Source organism: Gracilinanus agilis, chromosome 2 (genome assembly GCF_016433145.1).
Source record: "Gracilinanus agilis isolate LMUSP501 chromosome 2, AgileGrace, whole genome shotgun sequence".
NCBI classification, from domain to species: Eukaryota; Metazoa; Chordata; class Mammalia; order Didelphimorphia; family Didelphidae; genus Gracilinanus; species Gracilinanus agilis.
The window spans coordinates 77,031,642-77,054,148 of NC_058131.1; the positions used below are offsets into that span (position 1 = coordinate 77,031,642).

At 35.3% G+C, this 22,507-nt stretch overlaps 1 protein-coding gene across 1 annotated transcript in view; it reads right to left on the bottom strand.

Moving 5' to 3' along the window:
• LOC123236565 (zinc finger protein 79-like) overlaps positions 1-22,507 on the bottom strand; it is a 94,598-nt gene that overhangs the window by 52,552 nt on the left and 19,539 nt on the right. Inside the window, exons 2-3 of the mRNA XM_044662972.1 lie at positions 22,188-22,500; positions 17,601-17,626 (exon numbers count right to left, since the gene is read on the bottom strand). Coding sequence (XP_044518907.1) covers positions 17,601-17,626; positions 22,188-22,500 — 339 coding nt within the window. The remainder of the gene's footprint in view (positions 1-17,600; positions 17,627-22,187; positions 22,501-22,507) is intronic.

Genomic DNA, 22,507 nt, shown 5'->3' on the forward strand with positions numbered 1-22,507 from the left:
AGCACTGGACTTTTGAAAGAGAGGAAAAGAAACAATAAGGAAACAAATCATTGTGGGAGAGCTGCCTTGAGGTGTTGGGGGCAATAGGTGTTGCCCTGGGCCCCAAAAGAGAATGTCTGGGGGTGTTTAGTGTTTTCATATTCTTTATAATGAGGCCTCTGGGGAGAAAAGAGCATGATAGTGAGGAAATCTGGAGAGCAAAGGGAGAAAACATTAACAGAGAGGCTCTTAAGATCAAGAGAAGGAACAATAAAGTCCCTCAATTCCCATCTGCTTCCAGAGCCAGCTACCAGTGCTCAACTGGCCCTTTACATATTTCCATCCTGTTAAAAGGCAGGGCGCTGTGGCATGTAGGCAGAGAAAGTAGGTAGCTTTCTCTAATCCTCTCTGTTCTCATTGTTTCCACTTATTTCCTAACCTGTAATCTCTGAAAAGCTTCAGGTTTGGGGACAATCTTTTGAAACAAACTTCCCTACATGGATTGGAAGCATATAGGTAGGAGTCTTCCTCTGGAACTTTATGGAAAGACACCAAGTTTTTTACTAAGGTGAGTGACATTTGGGAACCTGAGAGTGAAGGAGTGGGAAGGAGAGGTCTGAGTATAAGGAAATTATTTTCAAACATGAATTTGTTTTGGGTGTATCCTACAAAAAGTAGGGTGTTGGTAATAGGAAGAGGATTGTAAATCATCTCTAGAAAGGAGAGAAGTTTGAATGACTTTTCTTTGCTTGAAACAAGTGATGAATCAGAAGGGCCACCATAGGACTTCAGTAGAATATTAGTGTCAGGGACACCACACAGGAAGCACAAAAGTCCTCGTGGTCTAAATAAATGACACTTTTTTCTTCTGTGGTTTTATTCTTCCTGTCCTTCATGTCAAAGGCTAAAGTCTCTCAGATTATATATAATGTAGATATTGTATCAATATATAATGTATCTTTTTGAGGAAGTATGAAGGTACTTTTCTGATCAATCCATATCTTGATTTCACATTTTTTTATACACAGAATGTGGACTTAATGGCTTAGTCTTCTTTCTCCTATCTATTCAATTAAATTCAAAAAAATTATTTAACCTCCCCCATTTATAAATGAGACTGGAGAAGATATAAAATGTAGAAAAGACACGTTATGTTTTTACATTTTGCCTAGAGAAGGGAAATAGCATATTTGGCATCTAAAATGGATTAAATTATTTTTGATTTTGTTAATATGGATACTATATCAAATATGGAAACTGATACCAAAAACAGTCACAACTCTAACCATTTAGTAGGTAACTTTTGAGAGTGGATGAACTGAAAAATTTACTATCCTGTGGCTGACCTCATTCTGAGTCTTTCTCAATTTAGCTAAACTGGTCCTCATATAATCCTAGAGGTCATGACTACATGAGGCTTCTGGCTCATTTTAATTTTTCCCTTGGAATTATAGTTGGGAAACACATGCCCCTAGTCACAAAACTCCCAGTTAGAAAGAAAAAAAATTCTAAGAGTAGCTTAATGGTTTGGAATCCTAGGTTTGCACTAGGAAAGGCCACTTTGTTCTTTGTGGCATTCAGGGCTCTTCCTCACTCTCATTCCTCTAATGAAGTGATATAAAGAAATAATAGAATAGGGTCTACTGAGAATGTTTAAGTGGGATAAGGTTAGATCATCCAAATGCATCTTTTATCTATTCTGATAGAGAAGTTCTAATGAAGTTCTAATGAAGAATGGTGCCTTTTTAACTCCTCTGAATGAGGCAGAGGTAGGGGAGTAAGAACTACTGTTTCTTCAGTTCCTTTATCTCTCTTTTTTCACTTTCTTCCTCTCTCTGCCTGGGAATCCTGGAAATTCCAGCCACCTACCCAGTCCTGATGTTGGGTTAGTTTCCACTCTTCTATTGCTGAGAAGAGATACAAGTCCTATGATCTTTAGAGACTCAGTCCCTTTCCCACAGATCAATCCAACATTGGACAGAGGGTTCTTGCACTCAAAAAAGAGCCATACACCTAGGTCCTATATTAGAACCCCTTTGAGTTTGGCATTACCTGTTAAGAGTTTCAATTCTTCCAGTACAATCTTTATAGAGCAATGTGGCATCACAAAAGGACTTTTAAAGCAAAGGTTATCTTTGCAAACAATTATAATCCTTGATAATTTAGAGGTCTTAGAGCCCTTCAGGAGCTTATATTACCTAGGGGATTGTATCTACTTAGGGAAAACCCACATTATGCATTAAGAAAAAAGAAGAAAGAAGAAAGAAACTTGTGAGGTAGGCTTTTAAGAATACATTATCCCTTATAATAATAAATGAAATATATTTAAGGGGGTGAAATATCACAGCATTCATTTAAAAAACCCTAAATACAGACTAAACGCATAGCTTATATAAGTAATATTATAGAGGAAAGTGGTGTCTATATTCTGACCTACCAAGAAATGGAGTAGTTCTTACTATTGTTGTTAATATTAGAAGATTTAATACTATGAATAACAATGAATTGTTGATCAACCAACAAACATTTATTGAGTGCCTACTATGTGCCAGGTACTGTGCTAAGTGCTGGGAATACAAAAGACAGAGTCCTTGCCTTCACAAGACTTATAGTCCGATACAGGTGACAACATGCTAACAAGTATATACAAGCAAAATAAAGATAATATAAATAGGAAATAATTAAAAGATGGATGCATGGAGTGTTCAGGGAAGACTAACACCTTTGATATGAGGACTTCAAGCCCTTCTTAGGGCTACTTATCCATCTTTGCTCTCTACCTGTCACTTAACTCTCAACTTGTAACTCTTAGAAGATATAGCATATGCAGCACCCTCACTTTAGTAACTCTGTTTCAGCAGAAGAGTTAAACAATACTTAAAACCACTTATGGGTTAGGATGGTGTCTCCCCTAAGCATATATAGACTTTCCCTGGAGGAATGGGTGGATGAGAATCATTTGTTCCAATGGCCATGAAGGTGGCTGAAGTAGATGCTGAGGAACACTTAGAGCATGGTCAGACATCAAAGATTCCAAGGTCATCCACAACATCCTGGATCAGCACCAATCATCCCAACTTTTGTCTCTAGACTTGAATGACTCTGGAAGTAACAGTGAGGCTGACAACTTCATGCAACTCTACCTCACTTAAATCGAATTCATTCCCAAGTCAAGACATCACTGGTTGATGTTATTGGTCCTCTTTGAAAATGAAGGATAAACAATAACAAAAGAAGGAAAGCACTAAAAGTAAGATTTTTTGAGGAAGGCTTCAGTACAAAATGAGATTTTNACACATGCATATGTACATACTCAAGTCAGGCATTTTTAGGCAAAGAAAGCAATTTTAGGTCAGGCTCAAGATCAGAGTAAGTGAAAATCAAAACCTATGTCTAATTGCAAGAATTCAGCTTTTGCTGGCCTCCCTCAACAATAGTCTTTCAGTTTGGGATGATGGTTCTTCCTCATCTTGAACTTTATCTCCTTCTTGGCTTCAGTTCTCCTCTCTCTAGTTTTCCAAGAAGGTTATTTCATCTTTGTATTTGCTTCTACCTCAGCATGATGTGATCTTGTATAGGAAAGAACTTTATGACCTTTTTAGGGTAAGAAAGGATCCTGGTAGTTTCTACCTATTCAAAGCTTTCTAATCAGACTCACTGCTACCTATGCATCTTCACCTTAAATTGCAACTTGAGAGGTGTTTGACTTTTTGATTTTGAATATCTTTCCTGTAAAAGCGAAAAATTATGGTTGGACTCGATATTTAAGAATTTGGTCATCAGGAATTGATTACCCAATTCCAAAATAAAAGACCCAAGTTAGGATGACTTTTATGGTGGTTTATTTACAATTTAGGAAGAGTGAAGGTAGGGAATATGACAGAGAGAGGGAGAGAGACAGAGAGATAGACAGAGACAGAGAGATAGAGACAGAGAGAGAGAAAGACAGAGAGACAGAGAGACAGAGTAACTGTTGTGTTGCCTGGTCCAAACCAGGCAAGGCTTCTGAGGCCCCAACAAAGGGGGCACAGAGGTTAATTAAACAAGACTTCTAGACACAAGGCCTCCTCTAAGATGAGAGGCTTCTTTAGGGCTAGGGCCTCCAGAAACGCCAAGGAAAATGGAGAGTCAGCCTAACTTACCCAGGTGACGATTCAAAAGGAAACAGTCTGAAGTCTCAACCCAAGCTCCTTCAAGGCCAGGTTCAAAAGGCAAAATCCTCTCCACAGGAAGTTACTATCATATTTAAAAGATAGTTCTTTTCATCACTTCCTGCATCTACCCTCCAGTTCTACATGGACAAATGACGGTCTCAACCTCGTTTTGGACTGTCCAGGGGCAGTCATTTGTTTTTGATTTGTCACTTACTAGCACATGTGGGTCATAGACCTCCCCATTCACCCCTTAATTCTAAGTTGGGTGGGGTGACATATTCTTGGTGGCTAAAGTCTAAAGAATGAACAAGGGTGAGATAATTCCATTTACACATTCCTAGGACATGATGCCATCACAATTATCAATCCTATTTCACTTCTCAATAGTAAGGCAACAACATAAATGCACACATATTCATGCTAAGCATCTTAATACTTTATATCATGCTTGAAGAAAGAGGGTTTACAAAGGGTTTGAAACAGGAAAATTAGAGGCATGATCTTTTTTGTTAATCCTATCCTATCTATTCCTACTTCTACTAATGGAATTGGAATAGTGTAACGGGTAAAAAGGATTTTGTTTGGGTGAATATTAAAAGGTTTGGTCGCCAGGGAATTGAATTATTATCAACCCCCAATTACTTTTATGGAAGTTTATTTACAAATGAGAAGAGGAAGAGAAAATAAGAAAATGAGAGAGGGTAGGACAGGATAAGTAATCTAACAAACTAAGTAATTTGCTCTGGCCCCCTTTTTCAACTCAGGCAGATCTAATTAGTCCTCAGTCAAAGGAGGCTCAGCCTTGAACCTAAGGCCAGAGGGCCCCAGAGGGGTGGATAGGAATGAAGCAGGAGCTTCAGTCCCAGAATCTCTTTTGAAAGAGCAGTTCCTTTAGAGAAGTCCAGGAAAATTTAGGCTTTATAGTCACTATGTGTAATTCTAAGGGAAAGATTTAAGAACAGTCTCACCAAGGTCTCAGGGTCCCAGGTCCAGCTCTCCTTCAGGTCCAAGTCACAAAGAAGAAGAGTAGCTAGAAGAAGTTGTCACTCTCTTTTAAAGGGGCTTCTTTTGCATCACTTCCTGTGCCTTCATTTTAGTTTATGTGTCCAATCACAACAGACCCTTTTCTTAGGACTACCCAGGAGGCAGTCAGTAAATTCTGATTTGTCACTCACTCTAGCACATGTGGGTCACAGACCTCCCAACTTATGAGTTAAGTGGAGTTATTTATACTTTTGGTGATTAGATTTGAGAATGGGCAAGGTAGATTTAATCTCATTATCACAATAGTTTCTCAGGCATTGAATGGCTAAAACAATATGTAGTCCAGAATGAGACAGTAGTTATTTAGAAATCTGGAACATCAGAGGTTAAAGATACTATAGTTATTAAACTGATCAAATTCAAACTGCAGTTAGATCAACCATTATCCTCCAAAACATTCATAAGTACTCATACTACTTAGATTCAAAGATCCTTAGACAAGAGAAACTTGTTAGTGCTTTTCTCTTTTGAATAATACTAAAAATATCTGGTAAATTAATGATAGAGAAATGAATGAATGAAAATATAATTTCATGTTGAGGACTATCAGGAATCCCATAGCATTAGTATCAAGATTACTAAAATCTTCAATAAGAGATATGAATTAGGCACAGAAGCCTGGATTTTATGGGACTAGGCAATGATAGATCTGTACAACACTAAACAGGGACTGGAAATATTTTTTGGCTCCCAAGGTCAAAGTCACAAAAATTAAGAGTTGGAAAGGAATTTAGAGGTCATTTAATATTTGACTATCCCATTTTACTCATTAGGAAACTGAGGTCCAAGGAAGTTATGAGACTTGCCCAACATCACAATTAGTTAATGGTCCAACAAAGATTTACTAACTCCCAGTCCAGGGACCTTTGCAGAATACTTCAGTATTGCTAAATATCAATGGATACCCATATTTTTTCTAGCAGAAAGAGAAAAAAGTATAATCAGAAATTTTTTTCCTAAGGAAAGGAAATAGAAGTATACAATAGAAGTCTGGGGGACTAAAATTTAGGAACTGAGAATGCCTGGATGAAAAGAGCCTAGCAGTTTTAAATTCTCATAAGACAATGGACCAGGTTTAAGAATGGTTCACTTCCTGTCCACTTTCCTGATATGAGTGAGGTCAAAAGAAATAGCTCATGAATAGATACAGACAATCAAGTGAGTGACACAGTCTGCCTTCTCAGCTGCTCAAAGAGATGGAAATGGTTTCACTTGACCAAAACTTTTTTCTTTAAGAGTAGGGTTAGTATTGGCCAGTTGGCTTAAATCCTTAACAAGGAATCCTTTAAGAAGAAAACAATAGAGGCACAGTGTCAGGACCACCTGGCTGGGGGTCTCTATGGGTAAGAATGCAGACAGGCTCAGGCGGGTTTGTGGAAATCAAGGGGCCAATGGTGGCTTTATTGAGGGAGTGGAGATACTTATAGGAAACTGGGTTATTACTATATTTAGCAACCAATCATTTTGAGCTACTACCCCAAACATCCACATACACATGATTACAGGCAAAACAGGTATCCATGAGATACACAAACACAAACTCAAGCTGACATCTCTTCTGTTAGGATCTCCATTAGGGTCTCCATTAGGGCTATGATACACAAACCTGTCCTAGGTTCATTCCTAGGTCATTCCAGCTTATTCAATGTACTTAGGCTTATTCCTAGGGTTCCAACAACTCAGAAGCCTATCATTTCCCTCTTTTTCATTTTAAAAATAAAACAAGATGAGTGGGTATATAGTGTGCGCGATTTGTGTAAGGTTGGTGGGTTAATTTGTATTTGCTTGGAAATGAGACTTAACATTTTCATTTTTCATCAGGGCCTTTCTCAGAGCATGTCTCAGAGTATTCTGTGCATGATGACCATAGCGATTTATAATAGATGGATGAAAAAGTTAGTCTGCATGTCTTAGAGGCTTCAGTTTGAGAGCTGAGATTGTTCATAGCTCTTTTGCTCAGGATTCATCACCTTAAATCAGGAGGTCCAACCCTGGGGGTACAAAGATTGCTGTCCCAATAAGGTCTCTTCCTCTGAGCTTTTGCATGGCCTTGAGTTAGACTTGCAATAACTTCCATTGAGAGAAGTCTCCTTAGCTGTATGGCAAACATCACTTATCACAGCTTATATTGAATTACTCTCAGTAACCTGATTATGTTTTACAAGATCATTAATGTTTGAAAATGTCCAATTCTTGTTTCATATAACAAGCAAATTTTTATCTTTTCTTTGCTACAAATTGAATTTGCAGTACTCTGTTATAGAATAAGGTTTGCAATGTATCTTTTCTCCCTGATCAAATTTGCAATAAGTGTTTGGTGTGAGATTCTTCTGGTAAATCTTTTAAATTGTGAATTAAGTTGCACGGTCTTCTAGTGGAATAAGTGTGAGGTTAACTTTTGTCTAAGTACCAAGGTTTGGGAGCATGGAACAATTGTTATCAGTTATAGAGATAACTGGGGGAGATACATTTTGGAAACCTACACTTGATACAGAATACAAGGCTGTACATCATTATAAGTTACATTTTTTCAAGGTAGCTGAGAAACAATGATAGCAATAATTGGTCTGGGGTTAGTATTAACACGAGCTGCTCTTTTGGCTTGTTATTCAAGTCTTGGGCTTTGGTGACTCAGGTCTTCGGAGATGTCATCTCGGTTTTTCATAATCAGCTGCATCTGTCTGTTGCTCTCATTCGGTGTAAGTCCAAGTTTGTTCATTTCCTGTTGAACATAAAAGCAGAAACATAAACACCTGTTATAATTTTTGTAAAAGATTAATTAATTTTAGTCAGATAGGAAACTTTGCCCAGATGGATTTTGTTACTTTCAAATATTATATTGATCAATTCCTCTTTTTTTGTTTTTTAAATGTGTGTTCTAATGGTTAAGCTATGATGGGTTGTCTAGTTGAGATTTTTAGAGAAAGGGCCATGAGTCTTGAGAAAAGTGGGTGATGTCTTTGGCTTCTCAAAACTGCTTCCTCCTGAACTGGGGCAATGTGGATGATTTGCTCTTGGCAGATTATTTTCTCATGTTCCACTTGCTATCCAGAAGGACCTAATTTAGAAATGTAAGCCAATTGTGTTTTAAAAATAATTTTGAATTAAATTTTCACTAAAACCAATTTGATTAATCATAGGCTGAACTCACAGTTGTTTAAAGAAGCATTTTCATTCTTGGATAATCATAGAGCTAGTTTTATGGCTTTAACTAGGTAAGTTAAAGCCGCAGACTTCAAAGGGTCTTGATTTGCAGAGAGGAGCTGGATAAATGGTTACAAGACACACAGTATAATCAGAATTTTGATATCATAATCAGGGATTTTCTAAGTCTTGCACAATTAAGATGCAACTTTAATCATTTAGGAGACATTTATGCATAATTGATTAAATTTTATCAATAATATTTGGATCTAATCATATTTTGCAGTCAAGATGTCACTAATTATTTCTTATACACTTATGACAAATAGAGAAGTACATAGTTTACATATCACATTTACATACATAACATAGAGACCTTGTTTTTACACACAAATTGATTTTAACAAATTGTATTTAAATGCATATTAATCTATACACTAAAATTTTCTTTGAAGGTGATTAGTGTGTCTTAATCATGTGCAACACTGTTTCAGAGATTTTATATTTTGTAATATTTCAAAATCTCAATACCTGTTGTACTTCACTCTAGCAGATTATTAAATTTTTAAACTTTGTTTTTTCTAAAACCTTTAATTTTTATATTTTGATCCCAATTCTAGAGTACTTAAGTAACCTTTTGCAATCAATACAGTATGCATTATTTGATTAAAATTTAATGTCTTGAATTTTAGTTTTTAACTGCCACATTAGATATTACTTTTTACTTTTTGCCTTTTGTAATATTTTTGAAATGAAAATAAACTTAAATTGAATCAGATTTTTTATAGGATTTTTCTAACTTTGAAATTTAATAAAATGATAATTTTGGAAATTTTTGAAAAATTAGAAAACTTTTAGGAAACTTCTAAATAATTTTTGTGGGTATTAACTATATCTTTTTCTCTGTATTTCTTTTTCATTTTCATAAGTAAACCTAAAATGTTTATTTTAAAACAATTTTTATTTTACAACAATTTTTAAAAATAATATATTTTACATTTATTAGTAATATCTGTTGGTTTCACCCTTTTTATATAATTTGCTTTCCAATTGTGGTGAATTTATTTATACACTTTATAGAGCTTGAGTTGGCACAAGTATCTTAAGCAAGTATACGCCTGAGTGGTTACTGTACTTCTGTGCACAACTCTTAATCATTGCTGGCTTTCTTTCAACATATTCTAAAATAATTTATGTTGTTCAAAAATATATCTCAGCATTTAGCCTTTTAATAGTATTCAATTTTAATTATAGGGATCAAATTATCCCTTTTTCTGCCTTTATCATTTCTACATTTCCTTCTTCATGAACAGTAAGGAATAAAAGGGTGAAATGTTTGGCAGATTAGTTTACTTGACTCTTGCTTTAATAGGTGCATAGAGTAAGCTTTCTTTTCACTTAATTAAATTTTGTCAAAGTTTAGTAGATTCAAAAGGTTCTCCAGTGCGGTTTCTGAATCTCTTGGGCCGTCTCTGGTTTGTCTCCTCCATTCTTCCTGGGATAATGAAGGAGAGAAAGAGAGGTAGTGGCATGCAAAGGACTTCTTTTATTTTCCCCCAAATTAACCTCCCAGTGAACACATACAGACTACATCTAACACAGACTTGTGATACAGACAACACTGATTTATAAGACAACATGTAACAGAAGTCCCATTGGAGGAGGCTGAAATCATTTCTGTTTTCTTTCAGTCTCTAGTCACAGCTGCATCAGTCATAATGGGATGGTTTCCAAACTAAATCTTGCACAGTCTTAAATTGTGTTCCTTGGATGATTAACTTTGCTACTAATTTTCAATACAGAGTAATGGGAAACGAAGTAGGGACCATATCAAGGCTCATTCTACTTGAGGTAGTTTGGGAGAAACCTCTTATAGTTCCTTTTTTCTTTCTGTTGGGGGGAAGGTCATCTGAGGGGGAGATGCCTTTGTCTTTTGATGGAGCTGTGGTCAGCCCTTACAGGGAAGGGCCTGTCCCATTTGGTCAGTTTGATTTACACTGATTTAACCAGTGGTATACTCATCTAAAGAGGCTTTATCTCGTTGTGGTTGTATTGCTGCCTTACAAGGTGAATTAGAGAGTTCAAAGGCAAGTTGTTTGACTAAAAGTGTTTCTGCTTCAGGGTCTTGAATAATTCTAGAGACTGTCTATGACAATCAGAAGATAACTTCTTGCAAAGGTTCCTCTGGTCCTAGTCTGATCTTGCTTAGCTCCAGGGTCTTACTGGTGGTGGGAAGTCTAATCCAGGCCTGCAATCTTATGGCTTTAATTTGTTGGTACTCTAGCAAATTATTAGTCAACTGATTTTGAACTGCAGCATAAACTCCTTGCCCTGTAAGCATATCATAATCAATTCTAAGATGAACATTCCTATTGTTTTCTGCTAGACCTTTTGCTTTATCCTCATATTCAGACTTTCACAACAACCATTCTCCTCCTGAAAGAAAGGCCTTTGCAATTATTTTGTAGTCATTTGGGGGGACAGCTTCATGTTCATTGTACTCTTCCTAAAAATATAATATAGAGTTTGGTACTATGATTTAATTTCTATCAGAAACTCCCAAAATGTGGGTTTCTTTCTACTAGAGGAGATGGGTAACTTCTCTGCAACATAGAATCATAAAGAAAGAAGAGCTTTAAGAACTTGCCCAAAGTCAGACTGCTGGGATATATCAAAAGTATCAGTTCAACCCAGATCTTCCTGGTTCCTTTTATACTATTATTATGAATGAAAATATTAATTGTTATTAAAATATTATAATTTTGATTATGATCCTTCAATACTTCAAGGTATTATAAGATGGAAAAGCTATTGTGTCCACATCTTAGCCAAAAACCAACAGATCCAGATTTGGACAATTTAGGGGAATGGCTGAACAAATGGTGTATGATTTTTGATGGAATGCTATCGCACTTTCCAAATCAGTGCGGGTAAGATTATTAGCCTTGTGGAAAGAACTTGCATAGTTATGGAATGTCTAAACAATGAAATTGAATTATAGAGAATGTATAAGTCTGTTTATAATATAGAAATGATTTTAAATAAATGATCTTCATGCCAGGATGAATTTGTATCTTCAGAAGAGAAATAAATAGATGAAATCACTCATATATGTGTCAGCCCTGGTAAACTTTTATTATTGCAACTCCATAAGATTAAGATTAATTGTATTTAGCCCTAAACTATGGCTTATGAAATTTACAATTTGACATAAAACCTCTTGGGACTATAACTCCTATTATCCTAAATTTTGAACTCAGGTATAGTTGTCTGATGGATCAATAATCCACCATTTAAGAGAAAAGCCACAGGTTTTCTTTCGTAAGAAGTATGATCCTGAATTGTGACAGATAGAGAGGCCTTTATCTGAGAAAAGTTTGAGGGGATGGGATGACTAATATAAATGAATGCAGGATTTTCTTGATTCGGTTTCCCTATTTTTTTATTTCCTTTTGAATAAGAATATTTCCAACATGATTATTCCTGACTCTGGCTATGAATTGGAAGAGCTACTACATGATTGATAGTCAGCTCTACAGTCAAGTAGAGCTAACAGTTCTTTATGCTAGTATAAATCATTATAATCATGTCCCTGCTTTTTCCTTTAATAAGAATATTCTATAATTAGAACAAGTGATCAATAGAAGATATGAGCACAATGAAAATATGTAAATATATTATAATTTTGATTATGAATTTATTACCATTCCATATTCCAGCAACTGAAGTGAATTAATATTTGTACTTGTCATTTACCTTTTAATATTTAAATATTGATATATAAGATTGACATAGTCATTCCATTTGAGTGTATTTACAACTGATCATGTTTTACTTCAGGCAAACAATGTGATAAACACTGTTTTATGTATAGAACTGGGAATTATTTAAATTGATTTTCACCCAATTCAAAGTTTTCATTTCAATTGTAGTATAATCAACCTCTTATAAGTCAATTCATTTGTGAAATCTCTGAACTTTCATATGGAGAAACTTTATCTTTGTTCTGAACAAACCCTCTTCCTTCCTTTCCTGCCCTCCCACCTCCCTGAAGCAGTGAGCAATCTGATAAAGGTTTTACATTTGCCATCATGTGAAAAGTTTTTCCATGAATATTATTTAGTGGAAAAGATATCAAATAAAAAAGGAGAAGAAAAAAGGAAATATAGTAAATTTCAGTGTCCATTCATACTACATCAGTTCTTTCTTTGAGGGAAGATGGCATTTTGGCAGATTGGCTTGGATCACTGCATTACTGTGAATAACTAGGTTATGCATAGTCATTCATCAATAAATATTGCTGTCTTGGAAAATGTTCTTCTTGTTCTGCTCACTTCACTTTGCCTCAATTCACATCAATGACAATTTTAAAATCTAGATGATAACTTATAGGGAGTATTGTTTGTTTTTGTTTTGTTTTTAATTTTAATTTTGAATATTTTCCCATAGTTACATATTTCATGTTCTTTCTATCTTCCCCAACCCCCTCAAACCATCCATAGCTGATGCACAACTCCACTGGGTTTTACATGTATCACTGATCAAGACCTAATTCCATATTATTGATAGTTGGACTAGAGTTATTGTTTAATATCTACATCCCCAATAATATCCCCATCAGCCCATTTGTTCAAGCAGTTGTTTTTCTCCTGTGTTTCTCCTCCCACAGTTCTTCCTCTGAATGTGGCTAGTTTTCTTTCTCATAAGTCCTTCAGCCTTGCTCTGGATCCTTGCATTGCTGCTAGTAGAGATGTCCGTTATGTTCGATTGTACCACAGTGTATCAGTCTCTGTGTACAATGTTCTCCTGGATCTACTCCTTTCACTGCATCAGTTCTGGAGGTCATTCCAGTTCACATGGAATTACTTCACTTCATTATTCCTTTGAGCAAAATAGTATTCCATCACCAACCGATACCACAATTTCTTCAGCCATTCCCCAATCGAAGGACATTCTCCCATTTTCCAATTTTTGCCACCAGTAAGAGTGCAGCTATAAATATTTTTGTACAAGTCTTTTTCCTTATTAATACTTTGGGGTATAATTCAAGCAGTGCTATGGTTGGATCAAAAGGCAGATAGTCTTTTAAAGCCCTTTGAGCATAGTTCCAAATTGCCATCCAGAATGGTTGGATCAGTTCACAACTCCACCAGCAATGCATTAATGTCCCAATTTTGCCACATCCCCTCCAACATTCATTACTCTCCTTTGTTGTCATTTTAGCCAATCTTCTAGGTGTGAGGTGACACCTCAAAGTTGTTTTGATTTGTATTTCTCTAATTATTAGAGATTTAGAACACTTTCTCATGTACTTATTAATAGTTTTGATTTTTTTTATCTGAAAATTGCCTATTCATGTTTCTTGCCCATTTATCGATTGGGAGAGGGCTTGATTTTTTTTGTACAATTGATTTAGCTCTTTGCATATTTGAGTAATTAGACATTTGTCCGAGATTTTTGTTATAAAGATTTTTTCCCAATTTGTTGCTTCCCTTCTAATTTTGGTAGCACCTGTTTTGTCTGTACAAAAACTTTTTAGTTTAACATAGCCAAAATTATTTATTTTACATTTTGTGATTTTTTCTAACTCTTGCTTGGTTTTAAAATCTTTCCCTTCCCATAGATCTGACAAGTATACTATTCTGTGCTCACCCAATTTACCTATAGTTTCCTTCTTTGTATTCAAGTCATTCACCCATTCTGAGTTTATCTTGGTATAGGGTGTGAAATGTTGATCTAGGATCAATCTCTCCCATTGTTTTTCTGATTTTCCCAGCAGTTTTTGTCAAATAGTGGGGTTTTGTCCCCAAAGCTGGGTTCTTTGGATTTGTCAAAAACTCTCTTGCTGAGGTCGCTTACCCCTAGTCTATTCCACTGATCCTCCCTTCTGTCTCTTCATCAGTACCATATTGTTTTGATGACCACTGCTTTATAGTACAGTTTAATATCTGGTACTGGTAGGCCACCTTCCTTCATATTTTTTTCATTATTTCCCTTGATATTCTTTGTCTTTTGTTCTTCCAAATGAACTTTGTTATAGTTTTTTCTAATTCAGTAAAAAAAGTTTTTTGGTAGTTTGATAGGTATAGCACTAAATAGGTAAATTAATTTGGGTAAAATGGTCATTTTTATTATGTTAGCTTGTCCTACCCATGAGCACTCAATGTTTTTCCAGTTGTTTAGATCTAGTTTTAATTATGTGGAAAGGGTTTCATAGTTGTGTTCATATAATTTCTGTGTTTGTCTTGGCAGATAGATTCCTAAGTATTTCATATTGTCTAGGGTGATTTTTAATGGAATTTCTCTTTCTAACTCTTCCTGCTGCAATGTGTTGGAGATATATAGAAATGCTGATGACTTATGTGCATTTATTTTGTATCCTGCAACTTTGCTAAAGTTATTGATTATTTCCACTAACTTTTTAGTTGATTCTCTAGGATTTTTTAAGTAGACCATCATATCATCTGCAAAGAGAAATAGCATGGTCTCCTCAATGCCTATTTCAATACCTTCCATTTCTTTTTCTTCTCTAATTGCTACTGCTAGTATAGAGGGTATTGTTGAGAAGATTAATCAGCTATTTGTATAAGAATTTGGACAAAATAAGTTCTATGATGCCTTTGAACTATTAAATTTGTTGATTTTCCATTGTAAGAGAAAGCATCTTAGAACTCCATTTTACAATTTGTGAATTACAATCTGTATTATTTAAATTACAGGTCTAAATATGGCCCTCTCCTCAGATACCTTCAGAGTCTCTATTTTCTCTAGGATAAAATAAAAATGCCTAGTTGAGATCTAAAGTCTCTTCATTCTACTCACTTTTCTTTTCTTTTTTTTAATTAACAAAAATCTGCCTCCCATTCAGTAGCTTCCTACTTCATTGAGAATGGGAGAAAAAGAAAACATTTTTTTACAAACACATATAGTTAAGCAAAACATGTCCAAGAATATCTACTTCTCATTCTGTGATCTTTTGATTATTTGTCTATTGGAAATTGATTCTTATTCTTTTAAACTGGAATAAGTTTCTGATATATCTTGGAATGAAATGTTTGTCAGTATAAGAATGAACAGATCCGGTCACCAGTCTTAATGAGAAAAGGGAGAGAGAGAGAGAGAGAGAGAGAGAGAGAGAAAGAGAGAGAGAGAGAGAGAGAGACAGAGAGAGGAGAGAGAGAGAGAGAGACAGAGAGACAGAGAGACAGAGAGAGAGAGAGAAAGAGAGAGAGAGAGAGAGAGAGATTCTAAGAGGGGAGACTCTCTTCTAGCTCTCCCCTCAGCCGAATATACACTGCCAAAATTTCAAGGGGGTGTCACCTCAAAACTGAGTGACCTGGATGGTTGTGCCACCCCACAGGAGTTGGGGGCGAGGCTTCTCTATGAGGTAGGGGGCCCCAATCTGATTCTGAATGAGGGCAGGGTTCATGCAAGCCTCCCCCAAGATCAGTCAACTTCACAGCAGGTGGTCTGGCTCCAAGATGGAGGCAGCCAGACTAAACTGTGATTTCCCTCCCCCTCGTCTCTCAGGCACTCTGGAACACTATCTGACTAATGAATGGCTTTTATTAATCACAATTCAGGGATTGGGGAAAGGGGTGAAGGGCAGAGGGATTTTGGGGTGCCCTCTTCTCTATTTCTATGGGGTCCATCACTTGGGTGGGAACCTTTGGGGTTCTTGCTCCCAAGCGTCTCTCCTCGCTTCTTTTCCTTCAGTTTTTATTTCTATTTCTATTTCCTATTTCCATTCTTTCTATAACTACAAAATCAAACTGGAAAGGGTCTCTCAGCAAGGTTGAGTAATAGGGGAAGGAGCCTAAGAGATACTGCCAAAATGGAGTCCCAAAACTTAGCTGATGATTGAAGTCTTGCTGGATGAGAAGCGATTAGATGGCTTTGACCAGGGAATCAGGGTTTCAATGTCCAAAAAAGGATCCTCAGGAAGCCTTCAGAACTGGATTTGAGCTGAGATGTTCTCCTCCTCCCTCTCCCAGTCCTCCACCAGAAGTTCCTTTTTCCCTCCTTCCTCTTCTGAGGCCTTCCCCAGAATCCTCTCTGGTCTCAACTGTCACCAACTGTCACCAATGGCCTTCTTCTGGCTCTATTTGTCTCATCTCCCATCCTTACATCAGAGAAACTTGCTACATAGATTCCTAACTGGTCCTAACCCAGGTAATTATTTCCCTTCTAATTTTTACTATATTTGAATATTTCAGAAAAAAAAAAACTTAAAAAATTTTATTTAATTAAAATTATACATTTTATTTACATGATCCTTTCTAACCTTTTTTTTTGGGGGGGTCATGAAGTTTTTTATCCAAAAATGTAATGGATAAATTTTTTCTATATTTAACTAATTAATTTATGACATGACCTTTCATAATGTCACAATCCATTTGGAGTTTATCTGAATATAAGGTATGAGATATTGTTCTAAATCTGATTTTTTCATACTGCTATCCAGTTTCTCAGCAGTTTTTTTTTTAATCAGATAGTGAGTTCTTTTTCCAGTATGTTCAATGTTTATGTTAATCAATCCCTAGGAAAACATATTCATTTGCTTCAGCATATTACACGTGTAATCTGTTCCACTGATTAATGTCTATTTTTTAAAAAGCTATACAGGGGGCAGCTGGGTAGCTCAGTGGAGTGAGAGTCAGGCCTAGAGACAGGAGGTCCTAGGTTCAAACCCGGCCTCAGCCACTTCCCAGCTGTGTGACCCTATGAGACAATACACCAAAGTACAAGGGTAAAAAAAAAAAAAAAAGCTATACCAAAATGTTTTTAGAATTACTAGTTTCTAATATAGTTTTAGAAATAGTACATCTTGGCCCTTATTATTCTTTTTTTCTTTAAAAAAAGTTTTCCTTTGAGATTCTTGGCTTTTTTATTTCTAAATTCAATTTTTAATAATGACTTAGATAAAAGTATAGATTCTATGCTCAAGTCTGTAGCTATTGCCAAGCTAAAAGAAAAGATTAGTTCCTTTGAATGATAGTTAAGACCCAAAAATATCTCAATAAATTAAAATGATGTACCAAATCTAATAAACTGTAGTATAATGGGATGAAAATAAAGTACTACACTGACATTTAAAGGAAAAAACCAAACAAACATGCACAAATAATGGAATGGGAGCAAATTTCAAAGGGGAGTGTGCATTTCTGTTTCTCAGAGCACATAGAATATAGACCTGATCTAACTTTTCAGAGGAGGGAGAGATTCATAAGGTTCAATGAAGGAAGAGGAAGCATCCTAGATATTAGAGTCATTCAGCACTTTCAGAGCTGACTTGCTTGAACAAACTAAGTAGACAGATGAGAACAATGGAGGTGGATAGGGGAAACATTTTAATATGGAGACAGACAGACAGGAAAAAAGATACAGTGATTGGAGATGGAAAGGTGTGTATGAAAAACATCAAGAGAGTGACTATATCTTGACTATAGAGCCATGTTGGAGAAGGAATAGCATGCCAGAGGAGGCAGTTCCCCTCCTCCTCTTCACTACACCAGAGGATATTTTTACATGCCCCACCCCTCTGTCCAGGGGCCCAGGGCAAGCACTTCCTTCTTCTACTCTCTGGGGTTATGTGTGGAGCTCACAGGCTGCTTGAAGGTACAGTTTCAGCATGCAATCTCTAAAAGGTTCACCAATGCTGCTATAGAGTATGTGGAGGGATACAATTTGTAAGAAAATGAGAAAGGTAGGATGAAATCACTGAAATTTTTTTGAACTATAATAAATCTGAGGAAAAAAAAACAAATTTTAAATAGCTTGAACAAAACTTCTTAATAAGATGGGAGAGCCATCATCACCCAAATTTAGTCTTATCTAATACAGTTTCTAGAGCTATTGTTTTGGGTAAAATTATGCACAATCAGAGGTAGAGGATCTGAATTTCAGAACTAGAATATCTGTGAGACACAAGATACTTCCAGTCATAGACTGAGACATTATTAAGTGTTATTTCAACAAAAAAAAATTGGAACATGGAAACTTTGATTTTAAACTTTGTTTTGTCTGAAACCTGACACCTAAGTACCTTTCCAAAAGAGTTAGGACATTCTAGGAGACAATGCACACTAAGCAGATTTTTTTTAATCTGTAGAAGAAAAATGAACAAGGAATGAATCTTAATGTTCATTTAGAAAAGTGCAATATTCATTTAGAAAAATGATTTGTCATAGATTTGTCTCCTTATAAAATTTCATTCTGGGAAATGTTTACCCTTGAAAATTCTGTATTGAAGGGGGTCTATCTTTGATGCTTGTCTCCACAAACTATCCAACTTCCCTTACTTAAATTTAGCAATATGCATCATCCAATCAACAGCTTGGTGTTTTTAACTGTTGTGTCAGTTGTTAACAACATCTGGAATGGATCCATTCACCTTGTATATTAGGTGGATTTGCAAAGACAAGACAATCTGAGGAACTTTAAATAGATCTTTGAAGACCCAAAGTAAAATGGGTCCTTTTTTCTTCATATAATTAGAGCTACTTCAAAAAGGCAAAATATTGTTTAAAAATCTCTTTACAAGTATTAAAGAAATTCTTCATGTAAAATCTTTTATTCAATTTGAAAATGCATGGATGGACAATTATTAAAACATATCAAAAGCCAGTATGTTTAGGCATTTTTTATGAATTAGAAAACTATAGACATTGAAATGGACTTAGAAGAGGTTCAATATTTTTACTTTTTTTCAACCATACTCTATTATATCCAAGATTAAATTTAAAATATGTCATCTAGACCATCATCTTTACCTGATCTTTTGTTATTGTTATCAATAGAAAATATTTGAAAGTCAGTTTCATGTGTCCTGGTTCTCAAAGGGAATCATTGTAATCTTGTTTTCCAAAATAAAATTTAATACACTATTAAAAATTAGAGTTTTGGAGGGCAGCTGGGTAGCTCAGTGACTGAGAGCCAGGCCTAGAGACAGGAGGTCCTAGGTTCAAATCTGGCCTCAGACACTTCCTAACTGTGTGACCCTGGGTAAGTCACTTAACCCCCATTGCCTAACCCTTATTGCTCTTCTGCCTTGGAAGCAATACCCTGTATTGAATCTGAGACAGAAGGTAAGGGTTGAAAAAAATTAGAGTTTTACATCTTTGGCACATTTATCACATTCCCTATTTTATAATTTATCCTCCTACCATTCAAAAATATGATGCTGCAAAGACATATTGCATATTTTAAATTTGTCTCTTTCAGGGCTTTAATAAGTTCAAATTATTTGTATTCCTATATGGAGAAATGTTATGTGTAATTTTCAAAAACTGTATTCACTATTATATTAATTAGAAGAATCATTCATAGGAAGAGGTTGGAGCACTAAATGGTCTAAGTTGAGACGGGGGGTGAGGGGAAGGGAGAGAAGAGAGGGGTGAATAATAGATGGCACCAAGAGAAACTTGAATGAATAAGAAAAAATAGGATATTCTATACCACACAAAGAGGGCATGGGAAGGGGAGTGGATGAATACTATTATAAGAAGGAGAGGAAGAGAGGTCAGTGCCTATTTTTATTCCTCCAATTTCTTTTTCTTGCCTTATTGTTATAGCCAATATCTCTAGTACAATACTGAATAGTGATAATGGACATCAATAGGTGTTGTATTCCATCAAAGGCTTTTGATATTATTGTGATTTTTCAAATTCATTTGATCAAGTATGCTGATAGTTTTCCTAATATTGAAACAGCCTTGTATTCCTAGTAGAAATCCCACCTAGTCATAATGTATGATCTTTGTGACATACTACTGGTATGTAATGTAAATATACTAATATTTTATTTAAATTCAATTTTTTCTTTTTCTTATTCTTATAGCTAACATCTCTAGAAAAATTATTAATAATAGTTCATGTAGGAAATGGATTAGTAAAATCCCATTAATATCTTCAAGATTTGTCTGTATTATGAGAGGGACAATAAAACTGCCAGGTGAAGTCAGGAAGCCAGTTAAAAGGGTGTATTACTCAAATCACTGGAAGGCTTTCTCTTCAGTTTGTGTGAAGAATGACTTCAGGGCCAGGTCTATATGGACAATCACCATTGGTGAAATTTGCATTGGCCTATATCAGTGATTTAAAAATTTTGTGTAGAACCCAAGTAGCTCTTAGTACAGTGCCTGATATATGATAAATGCTTAATGTTTATTGAATGTCTAACCATCACAAGAAATGACTTAAGTGGAAGCCTTAAATGATTAAAAAAACAATCAATACCAATTGATATAAGTGTAAGGATGGGATTTGTGCAAGGAGGATGGGACAAAAGGAGCCAGAGAAGGAGTGGCTGACAAATCCCATCCATACATTAGGCTGGTTTAAACAAATGTTTTCACAAGAATTTTATTCAAAATTTAACAATTTAAATAAGTTTATCTTTGTAGAATATTTTGTAATTTGCAAAGCACTTTTATAAACATTTCAATTGTTTCAAACCAAAATCCTATCACCTAAATACTATAGTCTCTTAGTTTTAGAGCAGGAAGGACTGTCAAGTCTATTGCACTGGTCTATAGGAGGGGCACTATTACTTTTCACTGTGCTCAGTAAAGGGGAAATGGCTGCTCTCTCCTACCCTCTTTGATACCCATGAAAGTCACTTCTTTTATTGCTTGAGGAGTGCTTTTTTCATTTGTGCCTATAGTATCTCAGCTTTTATTCTGAAGGATTCATTTCAATACACTTCTTTATACATAAGGCCCCAAGTCTACAACCTAATATCAGAAAAACACAAAAAGTATTGTCAAAATACCGTATTCATTTGTGACACACAGAGGAACAAAAGGGCTTTTTTATTAGTACAATAATAAAAACCAAAAGGTAACAGAGAAACAAGCTTTCCCACTTGGGGAAAAAAGGTGAAATAAGTTTCCCTTTTTTCTTCTATTTGACAGTTTTAGAAATGCTTGAAATTACAGTAAGAAAAAAGAGGTTAAAAGCATAAATCTTGTTAATGAAAAAGTTGAAAACACCCTTCTGAATATAGAAAATTAAAATTCTAACCAAAAATTGAGATTAGCTCAGTAAGGAACTGGGATAAAAGTTAAACCTGACAAAAACAACTATATACTGGTAATAAAAATAAACTTTTAAAAGAAAAATTAATTTACATTAATGGCAAATCACCCCAAATATTTGGGTAGTGACCCACTAAGAAAATTTTTTTAAAATTATAACAGAATAAAAAAGAAGGAATACCTCTGTACAAGTATTTGATGAATATAGTAAAAGGGTCAATATTAAGTAGTTAAACAATTTAGATTTACTAAATTTGTTACCTCATGGTTCTTTTATTACACAAAAGTACAATTAATGTTAAAAAAATGAACTGGCAAAAATATGAGATTCTTTTATAAAAAAAGGCTGACTGGGGAAGGGGAGACTTGCTCTGTAAGACCATAATGAAATATAATAAAGCCTACTGAGGTACAATGGAGTCATAATCTTTATTGGTAATTAGGTCCAACACAGATGAAAATATAGATGATTAATGAAGTAACTTATTAAAAAGATATATCTTATAAGTAAATATAGTGAACATTTGTACAATGTCATTTTAGCATCAATTCTCATGTATCTATAAAGGATAAGCTCTTGTTGAAAAGTTTTATCACATATTTCATTTACATAACTTCTCAATATGGAGTCTTTTATGTTTACAAAGTAATGATCTGCAACTGAATGTTTTCCTACATATACTACACTCATAGGGTTTCTCTCCAGTATGAATTCTCTGATGTTGACTAAGAGAAGAGTTGTGCCGAAAAGTTTTCCCACATTCATTGCATTCATGTGGTTTTTCTCCAGAATGGATTATTTGATGTCGAGTAAGGGATGAGTTTTCACTGAAGGCTTTTCCACACTGATTACATTCATAGGGTTTTTCTCCAGTATGGATTCTTTGATGCTGAATAACATGTGTGCTCTGGCTGAAGGCTTTTCCACATTCACTACATTTATAACGTTTCTCCCCAGTATGAATTCTCTGATGTTTAGTAAAGGATGAGCTGTTACTGAAGGCTTTTCCACATTCATTGCATTCAAAGGGTTTCTCTCCAGTGTGGATCCTCTGATGTTGGCTAAGGGATGAGCTGTGACTAAAGGCTTTCCCACATGTTTTACACTCATAGGGTTTCTCCCCAGTATGTATTCTCTGATGCTGAATA